At 41.9% G+C, this 17,782-nt stretch overlaps 1 protein-coding gene across 4 annotated transcripts in view; it reads right to left on the reverse strand.

Annotated features, from left to right (window-relative positions):
- Positions 1-17,782, reverse strand: part of PDE2A (phosphodiesterase 2A) — a 678,984-nt gene that overhangs the window by 88,834 nt on the left and 572,368 nt on the right. For all 4 annotated transcript variants that reach the window (XM_063432647.1, XM_063432656.1, XM_063432664.1 and 1 more), the window contains 4 exons: positions 8,015-8,056; positions 7,289-7,357; positions 3,298-3,425; positions 2,724-2,835 (listed from right to left, as the gene is read on the reverse strand). In XM_063432647.1, the coding sequence (XP_063288717.1) occupies positions 2,724-2,835; positions 3,298-3,425; positions 7,289-7,357; positions 8,015-8,056 (351 nt within the window). The remainder of the gene's footprint in view (positions 1-2,723; positions 2,836-3,297; positions 3,426-7,288; positions 7,358-8,014; positions 8,057-17,782) is intronic.

The raw sequence follows: 17,782 nt of genomic DNA on the forward strand, positions 1-17,782 counted from the left end.
AGAGCCCCCTACCTGTATTATACAGGAACTGCAAACACTGTGTTCCTGTACTGTGTTTAGAGCCCCCTACCTGTATTATACAGGAGCTGCAAACACTGTGTTCCTGTACTGTGTTTAGAGCCCCCTACCTGTATTATACAGGAGCTGCAAACACTGTGTTCCTGTACTGTGTTTAGAGCCCCCGACCTGTATTATACAGGAACTGCAAACACTGTGTTCCTGTACTGTGTTTAGAGCCCTCGACCTGTATTATACAGGAACTGCAAACACTGTGTTCCTGTACTGTGTTTAGAGCCCCCTACCTGTATTATACAAGAACTGCAAACACTGTGTTCCTGTACTGTGTTTAGAGCCCGCGACCTGTATTATACAGGAACTGCAAACACTGTGTTCCTGTACTGTGTTTAGAGCCCGCGACCTGTATTATACAGGAACTGCAAACACTGTGTTCCTGTACTGTGTTTAGAGCCCTCGACCTGTATTATACAGGAACTGCAAACACTGTGTTCCTGTACTGTGTTTAGAGCCCCCGACCTGTATTATACAGGAACTGCAAACACTGTGTTCCTGTACTGTGTTTAGAGCCATCGACCTGTATTATACAGGAACTGCAAACACTGTGTTCCTGTACTGTGTTTAGAGCCCGCGACCTGTATTATACAGGAACTGCAAACACTGTGTTCCTGTACTGTGTTTAGAGCCCCCTACCTGTATTATACAGGAGCTGCAAACACTGTGTTCCTGTACTGTGTTTAGAGCCCCCTACCTGTATTATACAGGAGCTGCAAACACCGTGTTCCTGTACTGTGTTTAGAGCCCCCTACCTGTATTATACAGGAGCTGCAAACACTGTGTTCCTGTACTGTGTTTAGAGCCCCCGACCTGTATTATACAGGAACTGCAAACACTGTGTTCCTGTACTGTGTTTAGAGCCCCCTACCTGTATTATACAGGAGCTGCAAACACTGTGTTCCTGTACTGTGTTTAGAGCCCCCGACCTGTATTATACAGGAACTGCAAACACTGTGTTTAGAGCCCCCGACCTGGATGCTAGAATGTATGGTAGTTGCCATTTACAGTCTCTCTGCAGAATGAATATTCAGCACTGAGTTACAGGGGATAGATATGATGTTGAGGCAAAATATTATTCTGCATTGCCTTGCTAATGAATTTCCGTGGACAATCTTTGTTTAACTTTGCCAAGCTGAGTCCCCCCTCCGTTCCCCCCGTGCTCCTAGTTTATGCCAATATTGATCTCCTGCACAAAGAAAGTCTGAATTGACCAGAGGTTGACCAGAATGCCAGAGTTTCCGCACTGAGGTCGCTTTACCCGCAGACTGTGATTTTGGAAGTGGCTTGTGTGAACACCATCTGTGTGCTTTCAGCAAGATTTCAACGAGTGCCCGTCATATTTATAACCTTCACTGCCATTGAGGACACTGATAATGAGGGGATATTATTTTTTTATCTTCTTCTGTAAATTGTCATTTTCTTATTTGATTCTTCCTGCTCATTCCTTCTATTCTTTGGCCAATCCTACGACATACCACTCGATCCACTCAATATGGTCCCTTCTTCCAAAGCTCTTTTTTTTACCAACCAATATTACTCTTATTCATTTGTATCAAACAGCACATTATCCCTAACTAGCACATGACTAGCGATCCATAAAACACAGGATTCCTTGCCCTTTTACGGTCTTTGGATCCCTTGATTTCTTGGTTTGTAACTGGCTTCCTTTTTCTACTTTCTGTCTCCCAGAAGCCTTGAACGTGGAAAGCTTGTTGTCACTATTTCTGTCTTTATAGACTTCGCTACCTGTCTGTCTTTTCCCCTCCAAGATGGCTATTGTAATAGGCCTTGATAACCAGGTCTCCCTATTTTATTCTTTCTGATTAGGGCCTGGTCTATACCTTCTGAATTAAGGTTTTCCTGATAGCGCCCAACAATTTTTACCCATCCTGGTTTTATACCTGTACTCATCGCTTTCTTAGCACACTATCTGCCAAGTAAACTCTTCCTAATCTGTTATGTTCACAATGTAATGAGCTTCGTGAAATGCGTTGGAGGCTCTTTTGATGTACTCAGATCAGCATCATTGAACAAGGATTTCCTTTTAAAATTGTAAATATATCTGGTTCATTGCGTTTTCATTACCGACATCCTTCTTTCAGGATATATAGTGTCTCCTCTCATTTTCCCTACACTGCCATGTGCACATCTCCTAAACCTCTCCAAGTCTCTCAACTGTGAGAACACGGATACCTTTCATACCATGGTGATCACCTTATCAAAGGTTTATCATTTGTAAAAAATGCCTGTCCACACATTTCCAGAATACACGTTTTTCCAATAAATGTATTTACACTAAGAGACTGACTTCTGTGAAAATGAAAATAATCACAATAAACATATACTATCCTCATCCAAGATACAAAATGAAGATAATCACAATAAACATATACTATCCTCATCCAAGATACAAAATGAAGATAATCACAATAAACATATACTATCCTCATCCAAGATACAAAATGAAAATAATCACAATAAACATATAATATCCTCATCCAAGATACTAAATGTAAGTAAAATAACTATCTTGCTATAATTACACAGCAGGTGATATTTCCAATTTTGATACATTACATGTGACCCAGGTATTTATTTTTTTAGCCCGTTCTCTAAGAGCAAGATGGAACCTCCTAATGGCACTCACTTACCTGGCACTCACACTTTAGCTTCTCCTCTTTCTGGAAGGCGAGTGTGCTCGTGAGGACAGTGGACGTATAGCGGAAGCAGTGCTGGATCTTGTGTTCGTCTACGTCTGTGTAGCTGAGTAAAGAATCCAATAAGGTAGTTAGTCACTGAATGGGAAACAAGAACCATCCAGCTAGACGCTAAGCCAGATTAATATTCTACTTGGAAGATGGCGAAAATGGTAACACCAAATCGAAAACTGCACAAAATTACATCTATACATTTCATCAAAATCCCAAATAAAGTGCCTGGATTATAGCCATTTCATGAGAAAAATAAAGCATAAATAGAACGGTACGCAGAATATAACCCACAGAAGTAGAAAGATGTCCTCACCATGAGAACAAGAAAGGAGCAGACTAGAGGTAGGACACAAAAACATCATTTCTGAACATACAATTACAGATAGGTACTGAACTGTAGGTCCTGACGTATGATTTGAAATATACGTGTTTGTCTTTTGCAAAGCTGTTTGATGAAATGTAGAGATTGGCTATGTCTCCTAAGAATACAATTTGCAGCAATAAGAACACTTACTTTCCTCCTTGCTTGTTGAACGCACAGGCCAGAGCCACCACTTGGGATGTTGCTCGGCTTATAACTGGCACACAAAGCATGGAGAGAACCTCGAAACCCAACATGTTGTTCAACTGTTTGTGTTCCTCCTAAAGAAAGGAAGGTGGACGGTGAACAGACACTCATCAACCACGCATAACAAACCTCATAATCACAACGTTACTATTTCGCATTATATTATATTATACCACATTATGTATGAAACACAGTTACCATATAAACATCCCGGTACTGACAGAGATCTGTGTAATACCATAACAAAAAACAAGCTGTAATCATGGCTACACTAGGCATTGCTCTACATTTCCCTTGATATCCAGTCAGCCATTACTTGTATAACCAAAAATCAGTTTGGAACAAAATTCCTGAAAGATTATTGGAGTTATTCACTAAAGTCTCAATGGCCCTGTATTCAATATAGCAAAATCACCGAGCAATGTACGGCCCATTCTGACTGCAAAAATCCACATATTGTTCATTCGATTCAGTAATTTATTGAATGAAGATCTGGACCGAACACTGTGGGGAGGCTGACATCTATACCTGAATGCTTCCAGGCCTGGATTAAAAAATCTGGACTACTGGCACCTAGACCCAATTCCAAGCCTGGATTTAAAAAAACTGGACTACTGACACCTAGACCCAATTCCAGGCCTGGATTTTTACCAACTACTGAACTACTGACACCCAGACCCAATTCCAGGCCTAATTTTACCAACTACTAAACTACTGACACCTAGACCCAATTCCAGGCCTGGATTTTACCAACTACTGAACTACTGACACCTAGACCCAATTCCAGGCCTGGATTTTACCAACTATTGAACTACTGACACCTAGACCCAATTCCAGGCCGGGATTTTTACCAACTATTGAACTACTGACACCTAGACCCAATTCCAGGCCGGGATTTTACCAACTATTGAACTACTGACACCTAGACCCAATTCCAGGCCTGGATTTTACCAACTACTGAACTACTGACACCTAGACCCAATTCCAGGCCTGGATTTTACCAACTATTGAACTACTGACACCTAGACCCAATTCCAGGCCTGGATTTTACCAACTACTGAACTACTGACACCTAGACCCAATTCCAGGCCTGGATTTTACCAACTATTGAACTACTGACACCTAGACCCAATTCCAGGCCTGGATTTTTACCAACTATTGAACTACTGACACCTAGACCCAATTCCAGGCCGGGATTTTACCAACTATTGAACTACTGACACCTAGACCCAAGTCCAGACCTGGATTTTACCAACTATTGAACTACTGACACCTAGACCCAATTCCAGGCCGGGATTTTACCAACTATTGAACTAGTGACACCTAGACCCAAGTCCAGGCCGGGATTTTACCAACTATTGAACTACTGACACCTTGATCCAATTCCAGGGCTGGATTTTTACAAACTACTGAACTACTGACACCTAGACCCAATTCCAGGCCGGGATTTTACCAACTATTGAACTACTGACACCTAGACCCAATTCCAGGCCGGGATTTTACCAGCTACTGAACTACTGACACCTAGACCCAATTCCAGGGCTGGATTTTACCAACTATTGAACTACTGACACACAGACCAAATTCTAGGCCTGGATTTAAAAAACAAAAACAAATTACTTGCCGATTGGCAGAGCTCTCCAATCACTATATAAAGAATAAAGGAACATAGAGAATATTGAAGAGGGAGGAATTCCATCATGTATGAGATGGGCTGAGTGTTAGGAATACTAACCTGTCCGATGCCACTTTCCAGTATCAGCAGAACTTTACATGGTCCTCGCTCCCTCGCTTTGCATTTTGTGGTGATGGAGCATAATGTTTTTTAGTGATGGGCTAATGTTAATTCAGCCACATTGAGTTGCAGCCGATCATCAGCCATCACCACAGTCACACTGACTCCATGTGGTTCTACTTCTGCCATTTAAACGTAGCCCGCTGAGGGTTCTTTACCATTTGGAGGCTCTTGCAGCCTTTAAGTGTGTTTCACTGTTATTTGACGACTTTTGGGTGTTTGACCAATGTGTCTGTGTGTTTCAGGCACCCGGACTGTGGCTCACACTAACTTCTTTATATCTTTTTATGTTCTGCCTTTTTGCCTCTTTGAAGAAATCACACCAACCCTGGTAACTCTAACAAAGTTATCCACTGAAGTGAGAATTCAAAGTGAATTTCAAATTTAAGGGCAAAGTAGCTGAACTGAACGCATTGTAGACTGTTTCTGATGTGGCTATTTTGGCCTTAAATTTGAAATCCACTTTGAATTCTCACTTCTGTCTATTTTCCTGACCTTTTCTGGCGTGTTAAAACCCGGCAGTGGGGTTTTATCTGACAGATCCTGTCTTTCACACTTTCTGAAAACGACACGTAATAATCATAATAAAACCTCGGTTGGGGAATCTCTTAAACAAGCGAAGTATAAATAAACATAATGAAGACAAACGAGGTCGAGCAAATGAAAGCCCTTTCAAGTGTCCTCTTCTAAGACACTAACACTCATAGGATTGCACACAAAGGTTTAGTGTATGATAAGATCACTACACAATACTATCGGAGCCAATATACCATACACTCAACGTGAAGCAAATATCTTAGGAGCACGAGTTTGGTTTCGCACCAGTAGGTGATTTTTAAACCATGGTTTTTCCCACATGTTATTATGTTACCAGAGCACTTAGATATACTGTTCCACAGAAGCCGCTGAGTTGATGGTCAGGATGGTGACTGGTAAGATTGCGCTGGAGACTGGTGGCATTGACAGCCAATCAAACAAAAGCCACTTCCATGGAGCTTTAATAGACTGACATGGATTTGGAGTGTTTCTTTCACTTGCTTTAGTTTATATTTATTTGTAATATGGATGGAGAACTGATGCTCCAGGCCATACCCCGAATGGTTAATCCAGACTATTCGCTACTGCCTTATTTCATTCAGTTTATACACTGTATCCGATCCGTGCTCTGCAATATGATGTCATTTTACCTATGGAGGCAACATTCAGTTGGCTGATAATCGTGCGGTTATTAATAGCTGGGCTCATTATGAACTTGCAATCAGAATGGCTTGCTCTGGCGCAGTACAAAGAGCACATCGTCAGACTCCTTATCTCCCCCCTTCCAGCTGGAGAGTGGTTCCTTTTCAAAGGTTAGCCATTAATAGAACTTAGTTAGCATTGGTGACATGAAAAGCCACATCTTCTATTTTCCTGGCAGACTGGGTGTAAAATAGTCAGGATATTTTTATGTAAAAGGCAACATTTCATCAGTTTTGCTGAATTTTACGATTCCGTTACATGCACTATTCGTAGCTTCTGAGACGTCCGAGTGTTATTGGGAGCAGCAGAGACAGCTTCTTTACCTACTGTTCTGTCTTCTTGTGGAGTTAGATCAGTCATTAACAGATAATGACGGAGACTCCATGATCAGCCCGAATAATCTCATCTACCAAACTCACGTACACTGGTGAGATACCGTACTTGGATATCACAACAGACGAACAGATGTTATGGCATTAGGAAGTATGATTGATAGCCTGTCCGGCCAGCACCCAATTTACAGAACCATGCAGTGAGCCAGTTCACAATGCGAGCACGTCTAATGATGAACTAATGCTGTGTTGCCTGAGGACAGTTATCTGATGTCCTCTGATGCAGGACAGAAGGGAACAAAATCGGAAAGGAATTACAGAAACTTGAAATCAGGACTGCTCTGCCAAAATTGGGACTGTTGCAAGACCTGAGAGACCAAGGCTCCTTTTAATGCAATGTGTAATAGTCAGCCCATTGCAATGGGAATTGGGAAAAAGAGAGAGAGAAGGAGGGGGGGGGAGAACATTACCAGCTCACTGAAGTCCTCTGTAACCTTTAAACAAAATTATGGAGAATGGATAATATGTCAGCAGGCGTTGCCCATTGAGTTCTATCAGCTTGTCTACTTACAGAGCTGATGTCCTGCAGTGTAATGGATTTCTTCTTGTCCACAACCTGCCCTAGGTGTCCAAACGTCAACTGCAAAGAAACACAAAGACGCTATCTTCTCACCTGGTACATGATGAACAACATAAAGTACATTGGTTACAACATATGACTTTATATGCAGAATATTAGTTACACAAGCCTTGTATTGATGACTATTTAGAGTCGGGACTTGGAAGGTTCTATGATATCACACAAAATGCGACAATCTTGGGACCCTTCTAAACAAAGATAATACTAGATATACAACTTAAATAACACCTGTCACGAGCTGAAATTATCTAGCCACTGTCACACATTCTAAAAAGAAACAGAAAGAACATTCACATTTCTCGATGTCAGAAATAAAGTGTAAAATTGTATTTTTTTGCACAGGGCATGTAGGTAACAATTTTGCTCACACACAGAAACTAAACTAAAAATAAGCTAAACAAACGTGAGGTATTCATATCCACAGCCTCACAGCCCTTCAAAAGATTCAAAATGGTTTCTAAAGAAAAAACTCTGAATTAGCCAGAAAAGCCAAAGCAAACATCAATTATTGGCATGGGTTAAAGATGTGTTGAGACTGGTGCTAAACTTTCTAATGCGTGAGAGCGAGGGGGGCATTATAGGCTAGTAATAGGATTTTATATTTGTAGCCTATAGTTTCCCTTTAAAGGTTTCCAAATACAAATTATCTATACTTACGGGAAAACTGATTTCTTCTTCCAATACTTTGTCTCCAACAACCTAAATATTAACGAGAGAATAGACAGGTCATGAATAAAATAATGTGTATGTAAGAACTATGGGGATAAGGGATAAAACTAACCGTGTGCTACGGGGATCAGGGATAAAACTAACCATGTGCTATGGGGATCAGGGATAAAACTAACTGTGTGCTATGGGGATCAGGGATAAAACTAACTGTGTGCTATGGGGATCAGGGATAAAACTAACTGTGTGCTATGGGGATCAGGGATAAAACTAACTGTGTGCTACGGGGATAAGGGATAAAACTAACCGTGTGCTACGGGGATCAGGGATAAAACTAACTGTGTGCTATGAGGATCAGGGATAAAACTAACTGTGTGCTATGGGGATCAGGGATAAAACTAACTGTGTGCTATGGGGATCAGGGATAAAACTAACTGTGTGCTACGGGGATAAGGGATAAAACTAACCGTGTGCTACGGGGATCAGGGATAAAACTAACTGTGTGCTATGGGGATCAGGGATAAAACTAACCGTGTGCTACGGGGATAAGGGATAAAACTAACCGTGTGCTACGGGGATCAGGGATAAAACTAACTGTGTGCTATGGGGATCAGGGATAAAACTAACTGTGTGCTATGGGGATCAGGGATAAAACTAACTGTGTGCTACGGGGATAAGGGATAAAACTAACCGTGTGCTACGGGGATCAGGGATAAAACTAACTGTGTGCTATGGGGATCAGGGATAAAACTAACTGTGTGCTATGGGGATCAGGGATAAAACTAACTGTGTGCTATGGGGATCAGGGATAAAACTAACTGTGTGCTACGGGGATAAGGGATAAAACTAACCGTGTGCTACGGGGATCAGGGATAAAACTAACTGTGTGCTATGGGGATCAGGGATAAAACTAACTGTGTGTTACAGGGATCAGGGATAAAACTGTGTGTTACAGAGATCAGGGATAAAACCGTGTGCTATGGAGATCAGAGATAAAAGTAACTGTGTGCCACGGGGAACAGGGATAAAACTAGCTGTGTGTTACGGGGATCAGGGATAAAACTAACTGTGTGTTACGGGGATCAGGGATTAAACTAACTGTGTGCTATTGGGATCAGGGATAAAACTAACTGTGTGTTACAGGGATCAGGGATAAAACTACCTGTGTGCTATGGGGATCAGGGATTAAACTAACTGTGTGCTATTGGGATCAGGGATAAAACTAACCGTGTGTTACGGGAATCAGAGATAAAACTAACTGTGTGCTACGGGGATCAGGGATAAAACTAACCGTGTGTTACGGGGATCAGGGATAAAACTAACTGTGTGCTATGGGGATCAGGGATAAAACTAACCGTGTGTTACGGGAATCAGAGATAAAACTAACCGTGTGTTACGGGAATCAGAGATAAAACTAACTGTGTGCTATGGGGTTTAGGGATTAAACTGTGTGTTACAGAGATCAGGGATTAAACTAACTGTGTGCTGTGGGAATCAGAGATAAAACTAACCGTGTGTTACGGGAATCAGAGATAAAACTAACCGTGTGTTACGGGAATCAGAGATAAAACTAACTGTGTGCTATAGGAATCAGGGATAAAACTAACTGTGTGCTACAGGGATCAGGGATAAAACTAACTGTGTGCTACAAGGATCAGCGGTAAAACTAGACTGGGGGACTGGGCACTCAAATGGCAGATTAAATTTAATGTAGAAAAATGCAAAATTGTGCACTTCGGTGAAAAGAATGCCCAAATAACTTATACCCTAAATGGAAGCGAATTAGGGATAACAACACACAAGAAGGATTTGGGAATTGGTATAGACCAGCGGTTCCCAAACTGTGTGCCGCGACAGGCACACAGGGGTGCCGCAGAATGTTTCCCCGGTGCTCTGAATATAGCACCGGGATACATTACTGCTGAACAGGGGCCCGGTTGGGTGCCGCGGTCCTGTAAGACCGAGGCCGGGCACCTGTAATGCCGGCCAGCAGGGAGGGAGTGACAGCCTGTCACTTCCTCACAGCATCACACAGGGAGACAGTGCATTAGGGAGGCAGCCGCAAGGGGAGAGGAGCACTACAGGAGCTGCTCCAGACTCACTCCAAGCCACCCTCCTGGACACATAAGGTAAGATAACAAGAGGGTGGCTGGAGATATAAAGAAATATCACTTGTGTGCGTGTGTGTGTATGAGTGTGTGTCTGTGTGTGTGTGTGTGTGTGAGTATGTGTGTCAAGGTGTTTGTGAGTGTATGTGTGTCAGGGTGTGCATCTGTATGAGTGTGCTTCTGTGTCAGTGTGTGTGTCCACATCTGTGTATGTGCTTTTATGTGTCAGGTTGTGTGTTTTTATGTCACTGTGTGTATCTGTGTCATGGTGTGTGCATGTATCAATGTTTGTGTGTGTCAGGGTGCATGTGTGTATATGTCGGTGTGTATCTATATATGTGTCGGTGTCTATATGAATTTGTGTGTATGTGTCGTGTATTTATATGTATCTGTGTGTTAATGTGCATGAATAACTGTACATGTGTATGTATGTATGTGGTAGTGTATGTGCATACATTCAAGCAGTCAAACACCAGCACAACATACAAGCAGACTCCTGCAATCTAACACAAATATTACATACAAACACACCCCTGCATTTAAACCTTCAAAAATATACAAACAAACAACTTTACTCAAACACAAATACTTCACACAAATGTACATCCACATTTAAAAGTGAACATTACACTCAAACACACCCCTGCAATAAAACGCAAACATCACATACAACACCCCCCCCCCCCTCCCCCCCCCGTATTAAAACACAATAATTATAAACACCAACACTGTACATTACACTATAGTGCCAGTAATTGCGGCAGCGCTGTACAGATATACAATCTAAAAATTTTGACTTGGGGTGCCTTGGAAAAATATTTAAATATTAAGGGCGCCTTGAACCTAAACTGTTTGGGAACCACTGATATTGACAACAAGCTAGGAAACAATGTGCAATGTCAATCAGCAGTGGCTAAGGCCAGTAAGGTATTGTCATGCATTAAAAAAGGGCATTAATTCTCAGAAATGTTGGCTCTTTATAAATCACTGGTAAGACCACATTTTGAATATGCTCTGCAATATTGGGCACCTGTTCTGAAGAAGGATATTATGGCAGTCGAAAAAGTGGAGAGGCGGGCTACAAAATTAATAAAAGGAATGGACCATTTTAGCAATGAAGAAAGGCTGACAAATTTAAACCTCTTTAGTTTGGAAAAACATTGCCTTAGAAGGGTATGATAACATTATACAAATATATCCGGGGCTAATACAAACCAGTGTGTGGAAATCTATTCACAAACCGGACATTGGACACAAGGTCATGTGTTTAGACTGGAAGAAAGAAGATTTCATCTAAGGCAAAGGAAAGTTTTTTTTACAGTAAGAACAATAAGGATGTGGAATTCTCTGCCTGAAGAAGTAGTTTTATCAGAATCTCTACAGATGTTTAAACAGTAACTAGATGATGCATAGTTGCCAAAATATAATATTTAATTATATAATTTTTCAATGTAGGGTAATAGCTTTTTGATCCAAGGATAAATCTGACTTACATGTTGGAGTCAAGAGGGAATTTTTTTCCTAGTTTGTTGCAAAATTGGAAGTGCATCAAACAGTTTTTATTTTTTTCTTGCCTTCTTTTGGATCAATAGCAAAAAAACAAATGTGAGGCAGGCTGAACTTGATGGACACACGCCTCATTTCAGCCTATGTAACTATGAATATAATATCCCCATACCTCCAGTCTTGGTGGTAGCAACAGAAAATAAAATACCTGGTAATTGTATTCACCAATTTATGAAACCAGTTTTGTTATTACTACAAAATGCTCCAATTTGAATATGGTGCTGCAATATTTAAATTTAGAAAATTATGTTTTTTTTCTCTCTTTGTTTTGATGAATAACTTTTACATTTGGGAGCTTCGGGCCACTGCGCTCTACTTTGTACACATTTGGCGCTATTTTATTGACTTTATCCAAAGAAATACGTAGCCATCAAAAGCTTCTTTACAGCTGGTTTAACACTGCTCCAACATAAAATATAATATTTTAATTACTTTCTCTTGATGCCCTGTAGCATTACGTTTCATGTCTCAGAAATAAATGCCGACCAACACATCTAGATATTTATAAATATTTATTACATTTTCCATTTAATTTATCAGGCTTGTAGGTTTTCCCTCTTTATCGCAGCAGTCTGAGCATTTCAAAGAATTGAAACGAGTAAGCGTTAGATAAACCAGCTCTCTTCCAAATGTCAGCACCAATAACCCTCACACCCCTTCAGACCCAAGGGTCATGGCAGAAGGCCACCTGTTCGAATTTACTTCTAATTTAAACATTATCTGAGGACTGCAATACTTTTTAAGTAATGCTGATATCAGTGTCTAATGTTGGCCTACAAACAGAGATTGATATTCTGCTTAGAGGGTATCCAAGCTCTTAACCAAGATTTCTGTAGACACTTACTGGTTAAAAAATCAGTTTTCTTTGTGAAGGAATACCCCATCACTTTCGGCTCCTTTCGTACAACGGATTCGTATTTAATTTTGCTTTGTTTATTTTGTTTAGTTCCCGAACCAAGACCACCCCAGAAACCCATTAGAACGTGGAACATTGAGTATCCTGTATGAAAACCGCAAAGGAAATAAGTAATAGAATGCTCCATTGGGTGGCCGCCATTTTGTGCATGCGAACGCACTTAGTTGGGACAATGGATGGCGGCCATTTTGTCTCCCGAACGCTGGCAGAGGGACTTGGCCGTCAAGTGCCTGGAACTCATTTCGGTCAGGCACTCCTGCGAACACTGGTCACCATGGACCTACTGCCCGTTCCAGTTCCAGTTCACCTATAAGAACAGCATTCGGGAGTTACAGACTACCGAACACAGGAAGCATTCTACACGAAGCAGCTTTCATCTACCTTATGTGGTTTTCGCAAAAAAACTCACAAACAAAAATCGTCTCTTGCCACGATTTTCCTGAAAGTACTAGGCTTCAACCTTGTGGCAGACCGGTCAGAACTTCCCCGCGATGGCAATCCAAAACTACCAAACTGACCTGGGTGATTTTTGGATATATTGTTCGCCCAGATCCAGGCTATCCGGGGATGTGACTTTTGTGGGGTTTCCATGTTATTTTGGGGGTACTTTTGGGGTGGTTAAAAAATTTGATTTTTCTGTCCCTGAGAGATAATTAGCGATGTGTATTCCAATAATTATCTCTCAGGCACAAGGGATCATGGGATGGATTTCCCTGTGTTAGAAACCCCATGTTGGAGCTTTTGCATATAAAGCCATGTGTGGCTCCAAATAAATCAGTCTCCTCCCAGCATTAACCCTTGGCACATGTGTGGGGGGTTACAGGACATCAGCGATATTTTACCTTTGGGATTATTTGTGTTTGTTTATTGGGAAAAGGGCATCTGTGGTGGTGTTACTCTGGCAGACCGCCACAGTCTTGACTTGTCCAGTTTAAAGGTATTCCATTTAAAGGGACATTCCACAACATAATTGATCCTATTTTAGAATACTACCAAACAATGAAGAAAACAAAAAGCAAACACAAACATTACAAAAAAACAAACAAAAAAAAACAACAACAACTTTGAAGTTCTTGTATTTTTTCCAATTTTACAGGAATTGCATTTTATCCAGTTAGCTCAGCACAGGGAGTGGATGAAACCACTACCAATCCTGAGCCTCAATTTATTTCAATAAGATCACTGATATCCCAGTGGTTTATGGAATAATTTTTTTTTTTATCATTGTTTGAGTTTGGTAAATGGGTCAAAGTTTCAATCCCATTATATATTATTATAATCCTGTATCTGGGTCATATACCGATATAATCCTGTATCTGGGTCAGGTACCGATATAATTCTGTATCTGGGTCAGGTACCAATATAATTCTGTATCTGGGTCAGGTACCGATATAATTCTGTATCTGGGTCAGGTACCAATATAATCCTGTATCTGGGTCAGGTACCAATATAATTCTGTATCTGGGTCAGGTACCAATATAATCCTGTATCTGGGTCAGGTACCGATATAATCCTTTATCTGGGTCAGTTACCGATATAATCCTGTATCTGGGTCAGTTATCTATATAATTCTGTATCTGGGTCAGGTACTGATATAATCCTATATCTAGGTCAGCTACAGATATAATCCTGTTTCTGGGTCAGGTACCGATTTAATTCTGTATCTGGGTCGGGTACTGTAGCGGAGAGGTAGTATAATCCACAGTATCTCCGCTGGGTAACAGGTACAACATAAAATAATCCAGGCAAATCAATACAGCAGACAATAATCCCAGTAGCGTTGCAAGAGTCCTTCCTTCCCAAGAACTAGACGACACATAGGCTGGGAGTCAACTGAGGTCTTTATTCACAGTTCCAGTATTTATGCAAGTCCCCATGCAAGGGGTTTCCATACTGACATAACATGGGCATTCTGCACATTTCTCCCATCAGGCACTGCTGGACAAGAGGGATACTCCCACTAAAATATACAGTTAAGTGGATTATACCTCTGTGCGGCAGAACCGGCATTTTTACATTAACATGTATAACTTTTGCATTATTCACCTTATTATAACGAATGGACGTTCGGTAGATAGCTGGGGTCTGAGCGTACATTTCGTTAAAGTACCGCTCAGATCCCAGCATAAATAACCGAACGCCGCACAAAACAAGTATTATATTCAAGTTCCCTTCAAACTACCGATTTGCTTTAGGGAACCACTTTACCGAAGGACCGGGGCTCCTGAGTGGCTTGGAGGTCCAGCGGTATTCGTGCCGCCGAGTAGCCGATTTTAGTTCCAGGCGATCGACGACAAAATACCGCTGGACTAACAAAGGATCCAAGATGGCCGACGCCGCATGGTCGGTAGCCGAACGGCGGCCACCCTGAATCCCTCTAATTACCGATTGCAACAATGTTGCCATCCTTAATGGGAGCCACACGACCTCCTGTGTGTGGTCTCCCTTCGGTAGTTTGGTTCGTTTCACGTTGAAATTGAAATAATTGTATGAATGCTGGCGGTTTTTCATGCCGCCAGCATATGAACGCTATTGTTCGCATAGAACCTACATAGCATACACATACTTGGTTCTTAAAGGTATATACACAGCTTTATAACAACACAATAAACAGTGGCTAATCCGCCACAGGTACTGATATAATCCTGTATCTGGGTCAGGTACCGATATCATCCTGTATCTGGGTCAGGTACAGATATAATCCTATATCTGGGTCAGGTACTGATATAATCCTGTATCTGGGTCAGGTACCGATTTAATCCTGTATCTGGGTCAGGAACCGATATAATCCTGTATCTGGGTCAGTGTCAGGATCGGGACAGGGATCCAACACGCAGAGTACAAACAGGTGGTAGGTACGTATACCGGACCTTAGAATGGCCGGACTTAACGTAAGGAGTAAGTAGAGAATGGTCTAGGAACAAGCCAGGGTCGAGGGAACGAGAGAACAGGTAAGCGAGAGACAAGCCGGGTCAAAGGGTAACAGAGATAAACAGGGTAGTACAAACAAGCCGGGTCAGAACCAAAGAGACAACTAGAATACAAGAGCACTGAGTGACTAGACAGGCTAGAACCACGACAGGGCAATGAGCAGATGCCGAAAGCCTTACTTTATACCTTGATTCTAGAGGGTAATCACGCCCCCGACGAGTCCTGATTAGTGCTCGGGACTTGACTGACAGGTCGACCCGGGTTGGCGTCATGACGTCGACTACTGAGCGTCGCGTCATATAAGGAAGTGGATCCCTCGCGGTCGGCTTGTAAATGGCCGAGAGAACCGCGAGGAACGGAAGAAACAACCCCTCTGGGAGGATAAACGTCTAAGTCTCTCACCTCCTCTGAGGTAGAGACTACAGGTACCCTGACAGTCAGGAACCGATATAATCCTGTATCTGGGTCAGGTACCGATATAATCCTGTATCTGGGTCAGGAACCGATATAATCCTGTATCTGGGTCAGGTACCGATATAATCCTGTATCTGGGTGAGGTACTGATATAGTCCTGTAATTGGGTCAGGTACTGATATAATCCTGTAATTGGGTCAGGTACTGATATAATCCTGTATCTGGGTCAGGTACTGATATAGTCCTGTATCTGGGTCAGGTACCGATATAGTCCTGTATCTGGGTCAGGTACCGATATAATCCTGTATCTGGGACAGGTACCGATATAATCCTGTATCTGGGACAGGTACCGATATAATCCTGTATCTGGGTCAGGTACCGATATAATCCTGTATCTGGGTCAGGTACCGATATAATCCTGTATCTGGGTCAGGTATCTATATAATCCTGTATCTGGGTCGGGTACCGATATAATCCTGTATCTGGGTCGGGTAATTACACTTTCCATAGAACTGAGACCTCTGAAATGACTAGTGCCAGGTTCAGTGTGATATAATAACATTGTATTAGTTTGTATTTAAAGGACCACTCTAGGCACCCAGATCACTTCAGCTTAATGAAGTGGTCTGGGTGCCAGGTCCAGCTAGGGTTAACCCATTTTTTTTATAAACAAAGCAGTTTCAGAGAAACTGCTATGTTTATAAATTGGTTAAGCCTTCCCCCTAATCCTCTAGTGGCTGTCTCATTGACAGCCGCTAGAGGCGCTTGCGTGATTCTCACTGTGAAAATCACAGTGAGAGCACGCAAGCGTCCATAGGAAAGCATTGTAAATGCTTTCCTATGCAACCGGCTGAATGTGCGCGCAGCTCTTGCCGCGCGTGCGCATTCAGCCGACGGGGCGGAGAGGAGGTGGAGAGCTCCCCGCCCAGCGCTGGAAAAAGGTAAGGTTTACCCCTTTTCCCCTTTCCAGAGCCGGGCAGGAGGTGGACACTGAGGGTGGGGGCACCCTCAGGGCACTCTAGTGCCGGGAAAACGAGTATGTTTTCCTGGCACTAGAGTGGTCCTTTAATGAATTCACAGCCCATTTATCAATGTGTCCCAGTGGGATTAAACGCTGCTCAAATGTTTACCTTCTTCCGCACCAGCAATTACTGGCAAAGATTTATATTGCCTGAAAGTGTGTGCAAAGTCGAATTCGTCTTATGTTTCATCATTCAACAAAAAGTGCACAGAGGCTACAAACAAATGATAAAGCAAAGCTACTTCTTCTGAATAGGATATGGAGAAATGTTTCAAGTTAATTGCGGACTCGGGCAGACTGATTTTCCTGCAATACTTTGTGTCCTCTTTATGATCAGGGAATAAAATGATCAACTGGTATAAAACATCAATCTGCCATGGACGCTGTGCACAAGTCTACGCCAGTAATAACGACAAGGCGGCAGGCATTGTACGACGTGCGAGTCTCTAACGGTACCCAGGTCATTAATCTTTCATTTCATTCGTTTTGGTAATTTAGCATTTAATAAAATGTAAGAGCTGGCAATGATTTTTCATAAAATACTTTGATGTCTCATTTCCACGAGCTGAACTTATCTGCTCTGTAATATTAGCAGCACGTTTTGTAAGAGCGGCGGAGCATTCAACTGAGAAATAGCGACTTTAATCATTCTAATGCTCATTAATCACAGCCGCACTCTTTGTAATTCCTAACAAATATATTTAATAAGTATACACAACTGTAAAAGCTACTACAATCTTACATTTCTGTCGATATTATTACAATTATGTATAAAGCACCAATTCTATCAGCTAAAACGGCAA

The sequence above is a fragment of the Pelobates fuscus genome, chromosome 1 (genome assembly GCF_036172605.1).
Source record: "Pelobates fuscus isolate aPelFus1 chromosome 1, aPelFus1.pri, whole genome shotgun sequence".
NCBI classification, from domain to species: domain Eukaryota; kingdom Metazoa; phylum Chordata; class Amphibia; order Anura; family Pelobatidae; genus Pelobates; species Pelobates fuscus.